Source organism: Leptosomus discolor, chromosome 2 (genome assembly GCF_034619465.1).
Source record: "Leptosomus discolor isolate bLepDis1 chromosome 2, bLepDis1.hap2, whole genome shotgun sequence".
Lineage (NCBI taxonomy): Eukaryota > Metazoa > Chordata > Aves > Leptosomiformes > Leptosomidae > Leptosomus > Leptosomus discolor.
The window spans coordinates 93348586-93372297 of record NC_141392.1 but is presented as its reverse complement, the minus strand read 5'-3'; the positions used below and the strand labels follow the sequence as shown (position 1 = coordinate 93372297).

The following is a 23712-nucleotide window of genomic DNA, read 5'->3' as shown; positions in this document are numbered from 1 at the left end:
GCTGCTGGATAAAATACCATCCATTAAATTATTTTCTATTCCCTCTGAACAAACAGGGCATGTGTAGTGGGTGGTACTGTGCAATGAAGATGGATGGAAATATCAAATCCAAAATCGGTATTAAATGTAACACAACTCATGGCCTGGTACAATTTTAACGTTAAAATGACTAACTTATAGTAAGAAAGCCAGTGTTGATTTTTTAGATAGGTGCGTTATACTCTTTTATATTCTTGTTATCTGTTCCTGTATAAGAGCTGTCACTCAGCTTGTCTTGTAAATGACGTTATATGTCTATATGCAAAAAGTCAGGAGAGAAGATACTAGTACTGTTAACAACTGGTTTCCGAGTCCCTTTGTTTCCCAACACAGGGAGAATTATCATTCAAAGGTGGAGAACATATGCTTAAGATGGAAAGGACTGCCCATATTATTCAGAAAAGAGCCTTTTAGCCAGATGTTCGAGGGGCTGCTTCATCTAGAAGAACACAGAATATCTAGGAGGATTCTGAGATTAAGAATGGAAAATGAGGAGGATTAGATGTTAGTGATGGGGTGTCAGGATTCAGATTAATAGGGATATAATTACTTGAGGAGGGAAAAACACATCTCCTTTTAGGCTAATCAATGCATGGTGCTAAAGAACCAAACCAGCTGTCCTTGACTTCCTTTAAGGACAAACAAGCAACACTGCTTGCACAACAGCTGCTCTTCCATGACATGCCTTCCTTCTTGTTTTATCACTTTAAGTGATAACAAGGTAGCGTGGGAAACCACTTCCAGGTCGTAAGTGTAACATTTTCCATAGATGTAGATTTGTAATAGTTTATGTGTGACTCTGCAGTATTGGATATTATTGGCTTCTCGACAGAGTTTGATAAGGATCCAAACTTGTTATATGGAGAGCAAGAGTTACCTCCTTAAAACAAGCAACAAACAGTTTAGATTGCAACAGTAAAAATGAATAGATATCAAACTCTATCAGAAATTCAGACTTGACCCTTGTTAGGGAAATATTGATTTGCCAAATGGAAATGCAGAATATGTCTCCAGAGGAAAGCCAAAGTACATGGTTATAAATAATATGTAAGGGAAAAGTCTATGAAACACTTAATATCAAAAGGAAAAGAATGCTGAAAAAGGAAGACCAACAGTGATGTGAAAGCTGTTTGGAAACCTTGGGAACACCCACCATCTGAGTAACATACAGAAACCATGATCCACTCAGTCACTTTGCACAGATGTGACAAAGCATGCGAAGATATAGCTTGCTACAGTCAAAATGTGAATTTTCCTCAAGTGAGAGAAGAAATCTGTTCACAAGATTCAGTTTAAAAACTGCAAAGTCAAGCAAATAAGTGTCAAAATTCAGGCAAATCTGAAAAAAATCCATAAGGATCCAGAGCAAACATACCTATAATACAAAAATCCAAAGAGAGTTTAATGCGTAAGTGCTAAATACACAGACACACGCTGGAACTAAGTCCAGTCCTGAGGACCATGAACTGTGGATGAGCTACAAAGGTGAGTTACGAAATAAGTACTAGCCATTTTAAAGTTGTAGGCTTCCACGGAGTGGCTAAGGAAAGGGTGTATGTCATGGACAGGATGACAACTTTGGTATCAAATCCGAACCAGACAGGAATTGGCTGATTGTACCATATGAAGATATGATCACAGGAAATGAGTGTCTCACAAAGATATATGTATGTTTTTGAGAGGATGTGGAAGGGGTTTGTTCTTTTCTTTTTCCAAGAGACCAAAATTCCATAAGCCTTGAAAAAAGATAATAGGAAAAGCTGCAAAACATTCAGCAAGTGGCATAATTTGTAAAACACAAGACGTTGTATACTGGCTCTCAAAGTCTAGTTATTGGACTGAAAAGAGGGGTCCAAGTCAAGTGTTTCACTGAACCTAAGGAACTGAATAAAAATATTATAACCAAAGACTTGTGCAAGTAACAGAAATGGCTGGTGAGATGACAAAAGTTAATATCTTCAAGAAACTAAATGCATAAGCAGAATTTTGGCAGTTTGGGTAAAGTGCCGTCCAAGTCCAGTTTGCCAAAAGTTACGAATTGTCAGAAAACACTTTCTTGAAATTGCTTCCTGTAAATGTTTGGTACTGGAAACATTTCAGTGTATATCATCCCAGATGCCTATAGGTCTCCCAGTGGTCAAAACATGCATTGGTGTACTCCTAGGGAAGCTTTGTTAATGAACTGGGAAACTGCAAGAAGAAATAACTTTAAAAAGAACACAGCAAATATCATTTGCAGAGTCTGTAGGATTTAGCAACTCCAAGCGTGCTAAGACCAAAGAACAAAAGAATGAATATCCCGTCCCGCTCTGCTATATAGCATGTCAACTGTTATCAGTTAATTCACATACACATGATCAGCCGTAACAATTAGCCTAAACCCCTTGCATCAATACAAAATCAACATGGATGGCAGAGCATAAAAGGATTTGGAGCCTGTACTGGCTCTGACACCCATTCTGCACTTCTTTTGGACACAGCAAAAGATACCGAATTCTTCACAAACATTTCAAAAGGAAGATTGGGGAGCTGTGTTGCTACAGAGACATGTGCTTGAACGTCTGCCTGTAACATGTGACATCAGAAACGTGACTACAGCAGAAAAAAATGCATGAAGAAATCACAAAGGAAATGCAAAGGCCTGGTACAGCTGTACAGAGCTTCACTGTTTTCAGTTTGTGGATAATTTTAAAACCAAAAATGAGGCCATTTACCGCTGATATCTCACTACAGAGAAAAAAAATGTGAACAAGCACAAAGTAGGATACGAAGTTTGGAAAGTAGAAAATTATTCTATAGTGTGAGTTTTCTGGCTATCATCTCCTTTCGGGAACTCTCTCAGAAATGCAGTTGTACCTGACACATAAACAAATGATATGGCGCAAAGCAGTGAGTGCAAAAGGCTGGAAAACACCATATTTAGGGGCAATGCTGTATCTGGAGAACAGCAAGGTAGACATACTGGTTGGCAAAGTCAGTGTTTCCCATTGCCATTTTCCCAATTTGAAAAAGGGGTTTCAGTGATCACCAGAGTCTTCCTAGAAGAGCCATGTCCACCAGAAGCCAAAAGGAGTTCTGGGATGTGTTTGCCCACACATGCACTGACATGTTACTCACAGTAAGCATGACGGCCAGAGGCCGGGAGCACAGCTGCCCAGCACACCTGTGTGGCACTCATTCCTCTGCCACCAGCAGATCCTCAGCAGTTGGTCCGTGGTGGTGGTGTGAAGTGGGCCTGCTGATCTGGGGAGACAGAAGGGTGTCTGTCCTTCCTTCATGGACACTGAGGAAGATTAGTGAAGTTTCAGTACTGGGCGTTATGTATTGGGTCTGACATGGCAAAAACTTGTATTTACTCTGATATATACTCTTAGAATAATATAATATACTCTTTGCTATGAGAGATGATGAAAAACATAATTAAATGGCAGGTACCTAATTCTGGTGTCCGCTTGTACTGTCTGATTCAAAACTGGTTTTACTTGACATAAAAATTCTGGGCTTTTTTCTGTTGTGAATGAATAAAGAAGCATGACTGATAGGTGCCATTTCAAGTGATGAACACAAAAAGTTAAAAGGGAGTTGGATAGCAGAAGTCCTATAAAGTATGTGGCTAATTGAAACTAAGCATATCACTGGGATTTTAATAATATATCAATAGATTTGTAGATGTGTATTAGATTAAAAGGCACAGAACTGATTTCTCAATAATCCTCTATTAACATAGAATCAACAAGGGAAATCTTAATCATAATTTGGAAAAGCAAGTGTAGTAAAAGTATCACATTCATTATAAAACTGATAAAAGATTAAAAGGTGCATAAATTTCATTTCTTGCTTACTGTATATTGCACTGGGAGCTGATCTGAAATCTTTTGTTGTGATTTATATGCCACTAATAGGGTCAGTTCTGGGTTATGTTTACAGATTTATGGCTGCCTCTCCCACTGTTAAACTGCCGTTGCAAAGAATTGAAACAGTAGTTCCTTAGGTGTATGTATGCATATGTAAATACACTTGTTAACAGTTTAGATCACAGATCTCCCCTCCTAATGCTGAACCAGGAATAATACAAATGTGTTCAAATTATACTATTATTTTAGACTATAAAGCACGCACACATTCATATCTGCTGGTTTTAATCTGGAAACTGGCCAGTATAACAGAAGTGTCCCTAGTCCTACACCAGCTTCTGCCTCACAACTGTTTACAGATCAAACCTTCCTCAGGTTTCTCTGAGGCAGACTAATATGCTTCCCCTCACAGCCCAATAGAATCTGTTTAAAGTGTAGAGCACAACTTGGTACTTTGAATCAGTAGAGGGGTTTTATTTGCTTGAGAGAGGGATGCGGAAGCTGAGGTGTTATGTTCTTGCTTTAATTGAATGCGAAAAAAATCTCATCCTCTGGTGATGTATAATAAAGCATTGCTATTTGAATAGTATCAACTCTTCATGTGTCACCATAAAGAGATTTTAGCAGCTGATGATGTTCTTAAATCAATCAGCCTCAAATTAAAGAATGAGAGAATATTTATTCTCCCTTTTCCAACTGAGTTGGAAACACTGGACTTCCCTGTTTATGAGTTTTTAAGGAAGAGGGGACACTTCCCGAGCTGTATCAGATGACATTGCTCCTCCGGTTCCTGCTGTTGTGCTAGCATAGTGAGGCTGTGCTGATTTACACCAGATGAGCAGCTGCGGTGCAGCTACACTGCAGAGATGTGGTCTTCGGTAGAGAAACACTTAGAAACACTTGTGGCCTTATTAAAGCTTATTTCTAGGGATTAATTTGATTTCTTCTAGGCCATTTCCCAAGCTTCTGACAATGTCACCTGTAGACCCAGTTCTCCTATGAGCTCAAGGCAGGCAGGTCCTTACATCAGTCTATGCCTCTATTGTCCTACTTTGCTAACCTTTAGAATGCTTAACAACAGAATTTCCATACAAGAAAGATAATTAAAATAACAGCAGAGCCATTGTCTTGTGGGTGGATTTCTTGTATTCAAACCTCAGCTCATTTACGCATTGCAAAATAACCAGGACCATCCTAGAAGAACAGCACAGAGTGCTCAACACTGGTCATTTTCTCATCCCAAAAACAGCTCTAATTCCCAGAAATGACAGTCTATAACCATGGCATCTGATTTCATCAGCAACAAATTATAAGTTTTAATAAGCAGTTATGTTAATGAACAGGAAAGCGATGATAAAAACAGTTTTTTGCTGCTATAATGTTATGCTTAGTGAAATCCTTATCATTAAAAACTACCTGAGAAGCATATTAATGTAGACAATTTCAACAAATCATCGCTTGTATCCTATTAGATAGGGGGAAAAAAAGACAAAGTATGGGATTGTACAAAGTTATCGACCCTGTTCATTAGACTCCTCCAGGACTTCTTGTTAATAGAAACCTTGTTCTGGATGACCTCTTATTTCACTTTCCTGCCATTTGTGTCACCCTCGTTGTTCCAGTGGCAGAGCAACCAAGGCACACGCAGATGTAAAAAACTTCGGGAGCATACTGGCACCTGTGTTCCTTATGCCAAAAGCATCTTTTAAGCCTACGTGTTTCAGTCTTGCTTCTTTTTCGTGTGCATAGTTCCCCGTGACAACTGGAGCTGTGTACGCAGAAACATTTCAGAATGAAAAGTTCATCAGTCTGGATGAACTTTCCTTTGAGAAGGAACAAAGACTTTCCACTGTTGGAACCACCAATACTCCTGCAACATCGGTTACTGTGGGGGGCTAACTGTGAGTTTAAATCACAAAAAAATTTACAGATCGTGGGAGCTGCAGTGCCAGACCAGATGCATCTGTGACTGGAAAAGGATAACAACATAGGGGCAAAGGAAGAAATGGTGAAGGCCAAGGCATCGCTGCTCTTCCTAGGAAGCAAAGGGTTAGGTCTGCAGTAAATCTAGCCTTGCTCGTCATTTCAAATACAGCCTTGCTGAAATTTGAAGGAGGCCAGATTTATCAACAGTGCAGGATTTGTCCATTCTGATGTAAATGCTGTTATTCATATCTCATAAGTAATGCAAAATCAATGAGGTTCCATCATATTATATATGTAGGACAGAGATACTTGAACTGCATCGTTTCTACAGCAAGCCTACAAATCATATGAGGTCTAATGATTTATTCTGCCGCATGCCTTTCCAATTATGTTCTGATTTTCTGTTTCAATTGCTAAGGAACTAAAACCAAGATATTTAAAAGCCCAGATTTATGCTTAATTTTGTAATAAGACATTCAAAATGAAATTAAAAAAAAAAAATCCTGATCTTGTCTGCAATACATCCTTCCAATTTTTGCCTGTGGAAAACTAAGAACCTCATGACTGTGCAGCTGCCATAGGAAAAAATAATGTCATTCCCTGGCCTGCATTAACCTTGACAGAGATTTGACTTTACCTTGTGACTGATTGCACTGATTACTAAAACATTACTCTTTTCACAGTGCTGTGGGATTCTTTGTTTCTCTCTGGTTTCAACCAACCAAAATACAACAAAAATGTCATATAAACTGCTATGAAGAGTTCGGTTTCAATGCATTCACATTTTCTAGGAAAATTCTTTTCCTTTAGACTTTATTCATGATGATATATTTTCCTTTCAAAATCAGTTGTTCTTTGAGGAAGTAGGAGTGACCAGGTTAATAAGTATCATTTTGAAACATCGCAATTTCAGAAAGTGCAAAAATAAGTGTGAAACCCTGTCTCCACTTTGTTCAATGTCTTTTGTATTATTAAAGCTTATACTGTATTTTAAAACCTCCAGAATTTTGGTATGTGTGGAAGAAAATCGTATATAGTGTTTTTAAAATCAGCAGTTCTGTTAGCATTCCAGTGCACAGAGCCATATTTACTGTATTTGAGCTCAGTTACTATAACTAGAGCTGCTGTTGTTAAAATTTACTTCAGTTAATTTTGAGAGAATATCACCATAAATTTGTAATATTGCTAGAAACGTTAAACTATTTTTCTCAAGAAATGAACAAAGGTATTTCACATTGTTTCTCCAAGTAAAACCTTATAGTCTTTCCCCACCATCCAAAAAAAAAAAAAATTGAGAAAACATCCTTTTGCTCTTTTTCTCTCTCAGAATAAATTTACTACAAAGTTTCTCTTTGTAGTACATATGTGTGCGTTTGTATGTGAAAGACAAATAGGATTTCTGCCTCTGACACACGAGTACACCATGTAGTACAAGAGACTCAAACACATGTGACTTTTTTCATCTTTGTATAACTGAGCCAGCACAGCAAATAGTAATTGCTAATGGCAGTACAGATGAAGAATACAAAACTGCACACAATGCGTAGGAAACAGAATAGTAAACTACCAAAAAAAAATCACCTCTTTTCAACTTCTACCAGCAGCTTTGTGATACTAATTTAACAGAATTGAAGCCGTAGCCTAGTCCTTCCAGAATTATTGAGTACTTTCTGTTCTTTCCAGTTCTCCACTGGAGGCCCTATTGGGGTTTAGAGTATGAGAGAGGACACACTCCTGCATGTGTGGATTGACTCCTGTAAGATGCCTGTGACAATTTCAGCATGCTTACAAAGCAGGTGTTTCTCATGCATCTGTACACACAGTATGTTTTCCAGGGAAACAACAAGCTTTAGCCAAATGAAATGTGACTAGATTTTAACAAGGAAAATATTTTATTGGAGGCAAAGAATGTTTCATGCTTCACTGGCCTTGTCTCCTTTGGTATCTCTTACCCCTGCCTAAAGAAGAAACTTCATGAGGAGAATCAGATGTCAAATGGCCTGGATGCCTGCCATCAACCCCCATAAATTCAGAGAGATCATCTAACAATGTGTAAACCAGATTTGACAATTCATTATTTAGCTACCACTATAAAAATGGTAGTTAAATAACTAAAATACATATTCATTCTTTTTTCCAGTTGGCCTCTTGTCCATTTTATTCTTGGCCTACACAGAATTTCCTACAAGGAAATGTATGATATGGTAGCCAACTATTTAGAGCTATTGGTACTATACGGAGAACTTTTTCGATTTTGCACACAATCCTTTCTGAAGTTGTGCAATAACTCTGTCCATGGAATTAAGTTGAAGTTTGTTGTAGTGGAATGAATAAAAAGAAAACCTTAAACAATCACACTCATTTTTCCATGTGTTCTTTTCTAACAAAAAATATTACTTTTTCTTTAGCCACGCTTTAGCAGAGGGATCTCGTTCTGCTTTTGTGATTTAGGCATTCAATATGGGATTTACAAAACTGGAAACAAAGACACTGAAGAAGACTCTAAAAACTCTTTCAATGTGATGTAGTTATACAAGCTGACATGTTTTAGGAAGGAATACTATGTTTTAAAATTCTTCTATGACAGCAAAAGCAATCTAAACTCACAATGTTTCAATGTAAGCTAGCTGAGCACCATTACATGATACAAAATTAATAATGGCATTTGTTCAGGTAAATTAATTCCCAAGTTGACATACGTGATATTTACACCCTTATTGGCTTGTGGAATTGCAGGGTCTCACAGTCTAAAAACATGCAAAATGTTTATTGGGAGAAAGTCAATATTGGATCAACCCTACCCTTGCAAATATTCCTCTATTTAATTCATTTGCAATGCTTTCTTACCAGTACCACACTAGTCCTCACCCTGTAGAAATAACAAATTAATTGGCTGACAAGGAACATCTTTCTCCTGGACATGGGAATACATTCAGCTGCCAAATAAAATACAGCTTTTGTCCTTTTCTCCTTGATGAACTGTCTAAGAAGCTACTTCAAGTACTTTTCTCCTTTTGGTAAACACACAAATTTCTATTTTATCATTTCAAAACCCATATTTGGGTATTTCAGAAGAGTATCTAAGTTTATAATTCCATACCAGTGTGCATGTACTATACCACTGCATATTATAGGGATCTAGATTTCATTAAGGTATGGAGCTGAGTTGTGCTCCAAGCTATATCATGTAACTCTGTTGCCCTCACTGTTGTACTGAAAAATGTCTTCCAATAAAAATTGCATCAATACAGGTTGATGCTATTAAACTTGACAGTCTTAAAGAAGGTTCCAATATGAAAGAAAAGCAAGCCAGACAAGCAAAGCATGATTTTTAAATGCTTTGAGTCACAAGTTGTCCGGAAAGTTATGCCTAGTGTGAACATTCATTTACTGTCTTGCAAACAGTTACATCCCCATTGTATGTAATTAAACTTGCGTGTATCTTAACCTACTTCTGGGAACAAATTGGTTTCCTAAATGCTTCTGCATCGTCTCAATCACTTTGCGTGTATATTGCAACAGTGAGAATATACCTACCAAAACATTCAGGCTTCAAACTAAGAACTAAATTTATGGATGTGGATATATAACATATTATTCATTAGCTGTCTAAATTACCTGTAGTCTGATCCTTGAATATCCAAAGTCACTGAGTATTTTGCTTTCATATTTTTTGTGTATTCAGTTCTTCCATGTTTCGTATTTAGCAGCCAGTCTTGGCAGATACTTAATGTTATTCAGGTTAGACTTGGACCATTCACTAGGAAGCTCTAGGGACTGTGTGTTCTGTGTGCAGATGTGTAACCACCCTGGGGAGTAGGATCCCAAGTTTGGCTTGGGATCTTCAGATGCTCGAGGTGGATTGCTAGACACACACGGTGGTCATAAGTTTCCTGATGCTTCAGTATTGGTTATCTGTAACAGGCGTTTTTCTTATCTGCCCCTTCTAGGAATTTGTCATGATTGTTGTCTTTGGTTTGGAATTTATTATTCGTATCTGGTCTGCTGGATGCTGTTGCCGATACCGAGGATGGCAAGGAAGACTGCGCTTTGCAAGGAAACCTTTCTGTGTAATAGGTGAGTGTCCCAGATCTCTTTTATTTTTAAGATAAAAATAAACACGCTGCTTTCTTTTTTGCTTCTGAATGAAAACTACTGGAATCAAACTCTGTTTACAGTAACAGGGTGTAAATCCTGAATAGCTTTGTGTCAACTGTCATCTGCCTAAGGCTTCTCTAGATATAAAATCACAAAGTCCCTAAAAACCATTCAGTCCATGTCTCATATTCTCCAGAAGACATTTTCCTATGCATGTCATACAGCTGGCAAGTATGCTGGAAGAATGAGGGGCTGAGAACTGATCTCATTGAAAATCGTGGAAACTGTATGCATTTAGTGGACATATTACACATCTTGTGTATACATGCATGGACACCGTGCACATATGTGCATGCATTGTGTACCCTTATTTAACCTCTATGATCAGATATGTGTACACTGCAACAAATTTGAGGACCTACCTAGAAACCTCTTCTGACAGCATTGCTTCTTCCTGCTTTGCTGCTCTTTGCATGACAGTCCAGGTATCTGCTCTGCCGCTGACTCTGGCATGGGATATAGCATACTTCTTCTACAACTGTTTCAAGAGACTATTCCCTTCTTTGCTCTAAAATGGTCTGTAAGAATGGTGAATAAGCCCACAACCAGTCAAAACTCTCTTCTGAAAAAGAATCTGCAGGAAAACACTTCCCCAATAAAGGCAGAAATCAAGGATGACTAACCAAATTAATCTGATAATTTCTCATTTTTCTAATGGTTTGGCGCAAATGCAAGCTCAAGTTAATGCAGCAATATGCATTTGCAGATCAGAAAGCCAATCGCATACTGGGCTGCATAAAAAGCAGCGTGGCCAGCAGGTCGAGAGAGGTGATTCTACCCCTCTACTCCACACTCATGAGACCCCACGTGGAGTGCTGTGTCCAGGTCTGGGCCCCCAGTATAAGAAGGACATGGATCGGCTGGAGCGCGTCCAGAGTTGGGCCACGAAGATGACCAGGGGCCTGGAGCACCTCCCCTGTGAGGAAAGGCTGAGAGAGCTGGAGTTCAGCCTGGAGAAAAGAAGGCTCTGGGGAGACCTTATAGTGGCCTTCCAGTACTTCAAGGGGGCCTGCAGGAAAGATGGGGAGGGACTCTTGATCAGGGCCTGTAGTGATAGGATGAGGGGTAATGGTTTCAAACTGAAAGAAGGTAGAGTTAGATATTAGGAAGAAGTTCTTTACTGTGAGGGTGGTGAGACACTGGAACAGGTTGCCCAGAGGCCATACACAGTTCTCAGTGTAAACAGTGAATAGCGAATTGTCATGTATATGAATGCCATCCTGGTCTAAAAAAGAGTTACGCAGTGTCCCATGGCATAGCAGACCGGTGCACTGGTTAGGGCTAATGTGTAAAGCAAGCTTGTGCCTTCTGCTCATTCCCTGGTAAACCCACACCTTCTTCCACTGAGGAAGTCCGCAATGGAGAAAAGGTCTTTAGCAAGAGATGCGTGAGTAAGTGCAAAGGCATCACAGACTATCTCCCCCTTGGAAAGAATCACCCCATCTATGCTATTTTATGACACTGTGGGAGAGGGACAAGTATTGGGATTGGCACTTGTTTTATTCAGGCAGTGGGGGAGGTGGGTAGGTACCTTACTCAACTCCACACAGCACCAGGTCACACACTTGCCCCAAGGTCCCCATGCCTAGCCAAAAGTGGAAAGAAAGTTCAAAAATCTTCCTAGTCTTTTCCAGACACCTGTCAAGGGAAAGCTAGAAATTCAGATATTCACTCTCCCTGGCATCAACAAACATAGCTACTTTCTTTAACCAGATTTACTATTATTCCAAGATTTTGTGGTGCACATGGAACTTTGCAGTAGTCGGGTTTTGTCAGCACACCATCATAAGAAAGCACCAGACTGTCAATTTAGTAAAATCAACCTACTTGATAGAAATGTAAATCTTTAAAGAATTTGAACTTACTAGAAGCATTTGACAGAGTGGTTTGCTGCTCTCCCAAATGCCATTGTGTGTAAACACTGTTTTTTCCATTCAGCTTTTGTTCCTCCTCCCTTTCCTGTGTTCATTTAACTAGTGAGTTTTCTGCCAGTAATTCAGTTTTAGTCTGAGGTGTTAATTCCCAGCAAAAGTGAGTAGAGAGGTTCTTCCTTGTACAAAACTCTGCATGTTATCATGGGGTGACTGACATAGATTTTCCACCTTTCCTTTAAACAGCTCATAGCTACTCTCCTACTCTTTGTGAAATAGTTCTGGCAGGTGTCCTGGCATGGGTCTCAGTGAGTTGTTAGGGTTTACTTTACTTGATTGTGGTTTTTCCTCCTTTCTCTGGAGTTCACCTGCTCTTATTTTTGCACCTATGTCCATGTAGGCAGTGTCTACCCTTAAAAGCATCTTCTCTGCCAGTAGCAAACAGTCTTTGCTTGCAGATGTCTTATGCCGGTTCACTGGACTATTCTGCAAAACACTGCACACCTACTAGTGCAGCTTCTGGAAACTAAACCAGTAGCTTGAATTTCTTGGCATTAATTATTCTGCTGATTTATTTTTGTCCATTTCTGGACTTTAGCATCCATGAAGGGGTTTTCTGATGTTCAACATCTCTCCAGATTTGGTCTTATCAGGAAAACCTTTAGGAAGTCATCTTGCCACTCTTGCTACTTAAAGTAACTATTTGCCTGACACCTTGGCTTTGCTGTCATGGCAAAGTGTGTCCTAGCAGCAAAGGCCAATAGGCTGTGTTAGCTAGAGCACCATCAGTAGATGGAGACACATGATTATCTCCCTTTACTCAGCACTCATTAGACCACGTCTAAGATACTGTGCCCCATTTGCCCACTCCAACACCACACGTGAAAGATGTCAATAAATTGGAATACATTCGGTGAAGGCCACAGAGATGATCAGTGCTGGAGCGTTTTCCCTGTGAGAAGAGACTGAGGGACCTGGGCTTGTTCAGCCTGGAGAGAGGATGGCTTCAGGGGGAACTCAGTGAACTCAGTACTAAGATCTCCTTAAAAGCACATGGCTAGTTTTGGCCTATTACTTTTCATGTGTTTGTTTAATTATTTACTTAGTCATCTATTCGGTCATTCTTTCTGCTTATTGTTACAGTGGAACAATAATATTTTAGAAGACTTAATCTGTTTACTATTAATTAAATTTGTTATATATCTCCAGTAGATCTGTTCTCAGATTATTTTTGTGATCAAGCACAAATCATACAGGGGAATGGCCTAAGATTTAGAAATAATAAATTTGAGGATTGCCTCAAGGGTCACAATCAGACAGCCTTTTTTTTTTTTCCATTAATAACCTAGTAACTAGAAAAATTTTATTCATGGCCAAATCTTTGTGCTTACGTTAGTGTGCCTACAATGTTGCTACCCTGACAAATTAGTTCATCAAGCATTGCTGTGTGCTACCAAGTTAATAATGATATCTATCAAATTATTTGACAGTTCTGTATGCTTGTTTATTTCTGTAAAAATAGGAATAATAATGTCATATTAAACCTCGATTTGTATTTTGTTCCATGTTGGGAGTTATCTGCCATCCCTCATTTTCTCTGATTGTATATGAGCTTGTGTACATAATGTAAAGGGCATATCAACATACCCTCCCAGGTACTTCATGTACTTAAAGATGTACTTACTACTGCAATTCCTAAATTTCCCAGGCATATCAGTTTGAAGTTTGGCTGTTAGCACTGCAGAGCAATGTTGCTGTGTTATACTGGGCAGAAGAGCAGCCATCCAGGCATGACATCTCCTAACTGCTGCCTCGGGGGGCCAGGGATGCCGATGCCTGTGAAGAACTCTGTGTCTGCTTGTGCCTTAGGAGGAGCCATGCTCCCTGAAGATCTCCGAAATAAAATAGGACATGTCTGCTAATTGGGAAGATAGTATGGCATCTCTTCCTTGTCAAGCCATTCAGGGGCACTGAAATAAATGAAGAGTCCATTGTCCTTTCTCTGGCAATGGGCCTCCTAGATGGTTGCATGTGACCAGACAAAATTAAACTTCTCGCCATTGTCCTGTGCATGTGAGAGGTTTTATCATCACAATGAAATCTCAGTCTGTGAGGGCAGCTCCCACATGGTGGCACATTATAAAAATAATAAGGAATAATAAATAACAAGCTGTGGGTCAGAAGAGTAAGACCCTGCCAGTATCACCTGCACATCTGAAGTCTGCTCAGACTTCAGAAGAACTTATTTCTCTCCACTGATTTTGTAGGAGGAGACTTTGGGTCTCCTGTGTGAGGAAGCCTGGCATAGGCAAGTGAAGAGACATAACCATACTTTCTTTCGAATGCTGGAAGCAGTGAATTTTAGTGGCTAAACTTTATGTGACTTCTAGATTTAAATTTGGTGTTTGAAACGCCTATTTCAGAATTTTTTCACCATATATTTGAGCCCTCTTCTAGTAATATAACATTTCTCTGGTACAACTTGACTTCCTGATGGTCCAGCCGAGGGAAAGATTTCATGTATTTCAGTTAGTCCACTAGCAGTTTCCCCACAGCTGCTTCTACTTTACCTCTAGACAAGCTACAGCATGATGGAAATGTCAGAAGTTCAAATTCTGTTGAGGCTGCAGAATGAACAAATTCCCAACAGGAAGCTTAAGTCCATTATCTGTAATCATGCTCTTGAACTTCATGGCTGGCAAACCTCATTTCAGAGCATTAAGTGATAGCAGCGGCTGTTGCATATTACTGGATCTATTTTTCATTAATTAGAGTGGTAATGAACCATCATATGGCACTTTTGTCAAACCTTTATAAACAAATCCATATCTAGTGTGTTACAAAATCTGATAAACATTTAATATTAATTAATTCAATGTATTTATGTAATGATACGTTGTGTGTCTGTCACCTTGGTATTTAGACACATTATATAGTTTAAATACAGACAGATAGTAAATCTGCTGCTTATGATAAACAATATAAACAGCCCCTTCCCAGTATAATTGAACTCTAAATAACCCAGTGATAGTCTATAATTAAGTATAATCCTCCACCAAGGAGATACATCTCGCTTCACATCTCATTATAAATCCCAGCAAAACCAAGTTCCAGCAAAACCAAATTCCACGTTGGGCCGTCTCCTGCCAGCCTGACTTGAACTCATCTCAGGAACACGTTGCCCACTTCGCTCCAGAAACAACTCTGATAGTAGTAGTAGTAGTAGTAAGACTGGAAGTTGAAATTTCCTCAGATAGTTTCAGCAGACATAATTATGTACAATGAACAGAGGTGCTCTTCAGGCTAAATCAGTCCCAAATTGTGTAGGTTTTTAAAACTACTATTTAGTGGCATATCTTCATGTTTGACAGTCCTGGGAGTACAGTTTTTAGAAATGTGTAGGAAAAATAATGTCTTTTGAATATCATCTCTGGGCCTTATTCTTTCACACTGACTTTTGCTGACTATTGCCCTCGTTGCTGAGTAAGGTACCATTTGCTATGAGTAAAGACATCAGGCTCTGGTATTCTCTTTCTAGAAGTTGTATGTCTGCTACTTAAAAGAAATCTGCTAGATTCTTACAGTGCAGTTCATATTGAAATTTCTTTCTGGTATGTGGTAAAGATTCAGCAGCCTGTATTTATTGATTGACATGGGGTTTTGATAATGTTTTTTTGAGTAGAGGAGTACCTACCATGAATCGGCCAACCTGAGCGAGGTGTGTCAAGCGACTTCTTTCCCATTGGGGAGCTGTGGGTAGTGTCACATTTCGTCTTCCTGAGGCTTGGAGATTGAGGTTTGGATCTGAGGGTTGAGCTTTTTTTTGCATCCATATTCTGTGTATCTGCTGAGATACCTGCTGATGATTGAAGTCAACAAGGCTACTGTAAGATTTCTGATTAAATGATTTTTCATTGAAAAATATTATTAATCGAAATCAAAGTAATTCATGGAAACAAACTAATTCCCCTTTCCTGAGGAAAGGCATTTTATGTTCAGTCTAGATCTTATTCTCTTAATCATCAAAATCAGAAGCAGTTTCTCTCCCAATAGCCAATAATACAGTTTCTGGTTTCTGGGTAAAGTATGGTTAAATTCTTGCTCTGTGAGACTTGGAGCAGGAAATTACAATCTCTCAGCCCCATTGAAACAATCCAAACATCAATAAATAATTCTTAATTGGTTTAGAGAGAGATACTGATTTACCTCATCACCTGGTGTTAATTGTAGTCATCTGCTACATAAGGAACTTTGATTTTGTTCAGCCAAAGAATAATCAGTCATTCATAAACAGACAATTCCAGCAGAACAAATTAGAAGATATCCACACCAGAATGGAAGAAATAGGTTAGACCACTGGGATGAGAAGAATTAGAGAATAAAGACAGGTTTGTGATAGAAAGCCTATTAAAAGCCAGAGACCTTGTCCTGAAAAGAATTTATTTGTGATATTAAAATTACTTTCTTAGAAGACTACTAAAGATATTTTCCCAAGCATGAGGTAGTTATGTCCATTCCAAACAAGACTGCTAGAACTCAGTACCTGCACTAAAATGTTTAGTGATTCCTAATTCAGCTCACTTTTGTTAGGGAAATGTCCTAAAGTTAAATGTCACAGTCAAATGATTTAGAAATAATAAGGGTCTCTGTCCATACTCACCCAGATTTTCTAAATGATTTATGGAGTCTTTCAAATGATTGATGATATCTCATATTTGAATCTCAGAAAATATAGTATAATAATTATAATAATAGTAAACTGCTTAATATTATTAAATACAATATATTTTAAAGTGTTATACATTATAAAAGTATATTACAGAACTTTCAGTGCTGCTTATGAGCCACAAGGTTTCAGTGACTCAGAAATGTACAGTAAGAAGGAGGTAGGCAACTGACAGACCAAGAAGCAGTCAACATTTTCTGGTTTTGGACTTGATATGGCTCAATTTTGCTTACGTTTTTAGGGACTGGCTTTAAACTTGTTTCTACTAGAGATGCCCAGTATATGAAGATGCTCACAGAAATACCTATCTTTATTCAATTTGAGATGTTCATGTTCTGCCTTACTTTGCTGAATTCCCATCATATCCATAGACAGGATAGTTGCTCAGATTTTCATACACACATGTAAATTCTCCAATCCAAAATTATGTAGTTAATGTAAGCACAGGTGTGGAAGTTGGACGTAGACAGGATTGTGCAAAATTCACTTACCTGCCTACCCCACCATATGGAAGCTCAAAAGCAGTAAAATAGTTGGTTTGTTTTTCAAATTTTATTATTCCTAGCATCTGAAAAAAATTATATTTTTAATGAAGTAGGTGAATAACATGTCAAAGCCTACTTGATATGCAAGGAAATACTCAGCTTTCTTGGCTTTTTCCCTGTTTTGTTGCAGATCAGCTGCTTCGGTGTGTGACATTCCTTGTAACTCCCATCTCAGATCATCATCAGCTCTTTTCCGTAGCTTCTCTGTGAGAGGAATTGCTGCTTTGGTGGCTGTACAAGTTTTGCTTTTGCAGCAGTGAATTATGCTTCCCAGGCCAAAATTTGAATCATTTAGGAACATTTCCATACTGGTGCAAAATAGCATCCTGTAAGACTAGGTGTTTGCTATTTTGGACTTTTGCAACTGCCAGTTACTCTATCCTTGACATATGTGCAGCCTCTCATGGGACTGTGATATCCCTAGCTTGTAGTACTGCTTTATTTCAAAATCCACTTTCAGCATGTCTTCTATTTTACTGTACTTATTTAGGGGTGCTTGGGCAGCATGTTAATATAAATTTCAGTGTTAGTGCCTCAGCATGGTACATTAAACAACTGTCAATCTGACTGTTTGAGCCATGATTAACTACTCTTGCAGGTGTTAGTCAAGCAAATCGTGCTTTCTCTCCTGGTAACCCAGCCTCACCCCTGTCAGCCCAATGGAAGAAATTTGAAGAGGTCTAAAGTGGAGTTATTGGCTTGGCATATACTGAGTAATCTTTCTAGAATGGTTTGAAAGCACTATGCAACTCGGGGAAATGTGGTGAGAACTGATTAGAGAATAGAATAGAATAGAATAGAATAGAATAATTTTAGTTGGAAGGGACCTACAACAATCATCTAGTCCAACTGCCTGACCACTTCAGGGCTGACCAGAAGTTAAAGCATGTTATTAAGGGCATTGTCCAGATGCCTCTTGAACAGTGACAGCCTTGGGGCACTGACCACCTCTCTAGGAAGCCTATTCCAGTGTTTAACAACCCTCCTGGTAAAGAAATGCTTCCTAATGTCCAGTTTCTAGGATGATCTATCTGATCACCCTAGGTACTTCATTGTGGACAACTATGTCATTCATGGTCTTCTGTAATAATTATACTTTTACTAATCCTTGTGCACAGATCACTTTGTTCGTTTTACATTCACCCTGCAGCACACGACAGCTGGCAATATGCTGCTATCTTGTATTTGCAGTATGTCTTTCCATCTCTTTGGTGCTTTTAGTTTATGATTATTAGTCTTATGCTTGTTGAATGTTGTGACTTTTTTACTGTCTTTGTTGAAGACTAGTTTATTTCTTCAGCTCATCTGTGTGTGAGTGAGGTCTCCAGGAAAAGGGTCTTAGGTGCAGTCAGTTAAAAAACAGTGGTTTCATTTTGCTTGGCTGTATTGGCATTTAGAAACAGGCATTTTCAGTTGCTTTAGAGACAGTGTTTGTTTCTTCAAATGCAGTTTTCTGGTATCTGCTCAGCTTTAATTTGTTAACTGGCAATGCTGACATTTTGAAACACAAGCTTTGCTCACCGTTACATTCAGTATAGTCAAATTTGTTGCCAGGTGTCTTCACCCAGCCTTGCAAGTAGCTTATTAGTGATCACAAAGCTTGAAGAACTTCAGTTTCCATAGATGTTTCCATTCTTTTACATCCCTCAGAGAATGGTGTGTTGCCACCAGCACTGCTAAAGTGATGGATGGGCAGAGTAGTCCAGTGGGAATTGCAGGAAATCTCTATTTTTATGATCACGCCTCAAATGGTTACACTCCAACTGCTACATTAGAAAAAGACTTGTGTACAAGAGAGAAAGTACAGTTTTTTATTTCCTCCTTTTTACAGCTGCTGGGTTAAATACAGCAATTAGGAAGGGTTTGACAATGTAACAACATTGTTACATTGTGTAACAGAGTTACAGTATTTATAGCTGAGGTTTAATATGGCTAAGTAGAAATATTTGCACACTTCTAGGTGGCAAATCTGGCATCTTTTGCACATTTTAATTTCCTCCCTTCCTTTCCCACCATTAGCACTTAAGCACCGGGCTCCCATAACCTGTAGCCTGCTCTTAAAGAAAGATTACATTTTTTACCTTTAAACTTGTGCTGTTAACTCTCAAAAATGAGGGTTTGACCTTTCTGCTGATAGATAATATTACTGCCAATAAGAGATCGAAGGAAGGTGTCCACTGAATCTATTTTACATCACCCTGTTTAAGCTCTAGAATGGTGTAAATGCATATTTGAGTCTGGCCTAAGCCGTCCCTGCCACAGAATAAGGCAACTCCAGCCACTTGCTTCCACCCTCATGCTGCCTGATCCTGGTGCCCCAACGTGTGTATGCAACCATCCTGGGTGCAGCCAAGGCAAAGGCAGAGCTCCTTTGGTCCCAGGGCTCCCCTTTGCCAGCCCAGCCTGTTTGTGAGACACCCACACTGGGGACTGCTTCGTTTCAGATGAAAATGTTATGAGAAAGAGTGGAGAGGTCACAAAGAATGGCATCATCTACTGTATTTAAGATCTCATTTTGGGATTGCCTCCTGTTGGGTTTGTGAGACTGCTATGAGATTATGGGGTTTTTCCCTCTTACAGATTGTGGTTTTTTCCCTCTTGAAACAGAAGCACTGAACAGAGCTTCTGTTTCTTTCTTCACATCTCCCACACCAGGAGGTCTCAAGGTGGCTGCAAGGTGCCCCACACTAGTGTTCTCCAAAACATATAAAACTTCTTGCTGGCACAGTAGTCCCCCTTTGGCTACCCACCCACAAATTGCAGGTGGGATAACAACTGAGGGCAAAGAGTGGCTGGAAATTTCTGATTCTGTATCATCTGAGTAAACTCTGTGTTTACAGAAACAGAGTAGTCCCAGGAGACACTCACACTGACTATGCAGGCATCCAAAATAGTTGTGTAGGTTAGGAATGCAAGTTCTGGTTTTAGACAGTGGGGAGAGGTATATGCTTCCAGAGGACGGCTCAGAAAACTTGAGGTAGGAATTCATCTCTTTCAGTCAGCACTGAAGGACCCATGTTCCTGCCTTCAACACCTGCACTAGATAACTCAGCTAGGTACTGGATACCTCCTGTTTCCCCCCAGCCCATAAATTTGAGAGCAGATTATTAATACTGTCTCTTCCCTCTTCACCTGCAAACAGGTTTTCCTCTCCCTCAGAGACATGCTTTTCTCTCCCCTGCTCTTTTCAGCCCCTTCCCAGTTTTTGCCTGTCCACTTTCACCCTTATACCCAGGATTTTTCTGTTCCCACATTTTTTTGGCCTTTCCTCTCCCATATCACTGCATCACCTTCACTTTAGCAACAAGCTGGGAATGTGTAAGACAGACACTTCCAGACACCCTGCCCGCCTGCCCCTCCCTGAGATTTTAGACTATGATTGAAAAGGCCATGAAAGTGCAGGCTTCTGCCTATAGATTCCTCCTACCTGTGTGGTTACAAGGACCCAGCACAGAGATAGCAGTGCTTCCCCTGCTGGGCTGGGTCCTGTAGGAGCCCCGTTTGGTGTCTTTCTACATGCTTACTGCTGCCAGATACCTCTTAAAAAAGTTATCAATACCTGTAGCCCAAATAGCCAATCACACAATATTTTTGTTCAGACATTGGGTAATCAGTGACTGTAATTTGGATCCCCTGAAAAATCTAATTCCAGCAAATCAGGGAGAAATGTCCAATCTTGTCTTTAATTTTCCCTGGTTGTTCCTTTATATTCCATGGCACCAAATTTTACAAGTTAATTGCATGTTGTGTTTCTTTTTATCAGATGTAAATTGTCTTTTGATCTCACTTCTATAAGGAAGGGTAAATAGGAGGCATCCAATAGACCTTCTTATCTTCCACTAGTTTGCATACCTCTATCTGCCGTCTCATATTTGTCTTCTGACTAACCACTCCAAAATTATTCAGCCCTTTTTCCATACACAAGTCTTGCCATGCCTATAGTTATTTTGTTTTCTTCTTGCTGATAACTTTGTGGTTTTCTTACAGTCTGATCTATTGAGCCTCTTTCTTCATCAGGTGTGTATGTGTCTGGCTACCCATCCTGCTGCCTTTCTCCAGAAATCTTCGAGTTTTTTTTCTCTCCACAACAATAACCTTTTTCACTAAGTTCTACTATCATCCAGGAAAAGGCCTCGGACATAGTATATTGACTAGCAAATCTTGTTTTCCCAGGGCTTCTAAGGCACAAAACAGTTACTGGGCAGAATAAGTGAATATTTATGGTAAGCATCTAGTGTGTTACTCATAGTTTGTTTCTTTGGTTGGACACAAATTGGGTTGATGAACACTGGGTCAGAGATACAGTTTTAAATGCGTTTCTGTCAGCCTGTCTTAAAGCCAAATAAAACTCCTACTGAATAAATAGTGCTTCATTCCTTCTAGCAGGTACATATTAGTAATGTTAAAGATCAATTATTGGAAAAGTTTAATAAAGTATAAATCCATGAAAGGCTCGCAATTGAACTTAATCTTAGCTTGCAGGAGGCCCTTAGATTTTTAAGATTTATTGAGACAGCTGTTAATAATATAAAGATGTTTGCAGAGGACTATTCAGTACATAGAAAGAATGTGTACTCAACAGGGCCATGAACTTTAATTGCTAACAGTACAAAGACAGGTGAAATGTTCCCATTAATGTTGTTATTCTTATCCAGACTGAATAAAAAATGGTAACCATAACTACAGTTTAAAATTCAGTATTTGTTGAGCTACTGTGATTCTCATACACAGAGACATATTTTGGCTATCTACAACAAAAGGCAAAATGACATTATTTTGATACATTTGTCATCATGGCCTGAAAGTGTGCTACACTTACAGAGGAACAGTGTACATATACTAGAACATTGGCATAATAATGAGTAACATTGGTTGATCCGTTCTTGGGGATGGAATTAGGATCTTATTATAAAGCTTGATTAAATAATGACAAAACAAAAACCTGATCAATCTCCCTCATTATGGAATTTCATAAGAGAATATTTAGTTTTCACATCTAAAAATGTCCAATTTTAACTTTTTGTAAATATTCCTTGGTTTTATGTTTCAAAAATTGTTTGACCTACCGAGTCTAAATTTCATAGAATCATAGAAGAATAGAATGGTTTGAGTTGGAAGGGACCTTAAAGATGATCTGGTTCCAGCCCCCCTGCCATGGGCAGGGACTGGTCTAGAAAAGCCCCATCCAGCCTGACCTTGAACACTTCCAGGGAGGGTGCACCCACAGCTTCTCTGGGCAACCTGCTCCAGTGTGTTACCACCCTCACAGTGAGGAATTTCTTCCTTACATCTAATCTAAATCTCCCCTCTTTCAGTTTGAAACTGTTGCTCCTCATCCTACAGTCCCTGATAAAGAGTCCCTCCCCACCTTTCCCGTAGGCTCCCTTTAAGTACTTCTCTTCTCCAGGCTGAACAACCCCAACTCTCTCAGCTTGTCCTCATAGGGGAGGTGCACCAGCCCCCTGATCATCTTCGTGGGCTCCTCTGGACCCACTCCAGCAGGTCCATGTCTTTCTTATGCTGGGGGCCCCACAGCTGGACACAGCACTATAGGTGGGGTCTCACCAGGGCAGAGTAGAGGGAGAGAATCACCTCCCTTGACCTGCTGGCCATGCTGCTTTTGATGCAGCCCAGTATGCGATTGGCTTTCTGGGCTGTGAGTGCACATTGCTGGTCCACATTCAGTTTTTCATCCACCAGTGAAGAACGGGCAGGCAACTCAGGAGGACTACAAGGATGTCATGAGGTTATGCAGAGAAAAAATTAGAGGGGCCAAATCCCAACTAGAACTTAAGCTGGCTACTGCTATAAAAGAAATAAAAAATGTTTCTATAAATATTTTAGCAACAAAAGAAGGTCTAAGGAGAATATCTAGCTTTTATTGTATGTGGGGGGAAACATAGTGACAAAGGATGAGGAAAAGGATGAGGTACTTAATTGCTTTTTTGCCTCAGTCTTTAATAGTGAGACCAGTTGTTCTCTGGGTACCCAGGCCCCTGAGCTGAAAGACAGCGATGGGGAGCAGAATGAAGCCCCATAATCCAAGGGGAAATGAGTAGCTACACCACTTAGACACACACAAGTCTATGGGGCCGGATAGGTTCCATGCAAGGGTACTGAGGGAGCTGTGGAAGTGCTCACCAAGCCACTTTCAATCATTTGCCAGCAGTCCTGGCTAACTGGGGAGGTCCCAGTTTACTGGGAGTTAGCAAATGTGACATCCATTTACAAGAAGGGCCAGAAGGAGGATCCGGGGAACTACAAGCCTGTCAGTCTAACCTCAGAGCCCAGGAAGGTTATGGAGCAGATCACCTTGAGTGCCATCGTGTGGCATGTACAGGACAGCCAGGTGATCAGGCCCAGTCAGCATGGGTTTATGAAATGCAGGTCCTGCTTCACTAACCCCATCTTCTTCTATGACAGGGTGATCCACTTAGTGGACAAGGGAAAGGCTGTGGATATTGGTTACCTAGACTTTAGTAAAGCCTTTGACACCATTTCTCACAGCATTCTCCTGGAGAACCTGTCTGCTCATGGCTTGGACGGTTGCACTCTTCACTGGGTAAAAAACTGGCTGAATGGCCAGGCTCAAA

At 39.7% G+C, this 23712-nt stretch overlaps 1 protein-coding gene across 5 annotated transcripts in view; it reads left to right on the top strand.

Moving 5' to 3' along the window:
* KCNQ5 (potassium voltage-gated channel subfamily Q member 5) overlaps positions 1 to 23712 on the top strand; it is a 297146-nt gene that overhangs the window by 210228 nt on the left and 63206 nt on the right. For all 5 annotated transcript variants that reach the window (XM_086461473.1, XM_086461471.1, XM_086461470.1 and 2 more), the window contains exon 3: positions 9770 to 9896. In XM_086461473.1, the coding sequence (XP_086317599.1) occupies positions 9770 to 9896 (127 nt within the window). The remainder of the gene's footprint in view (positions 1 to 9769; positions 9897 to 23712) is intronic.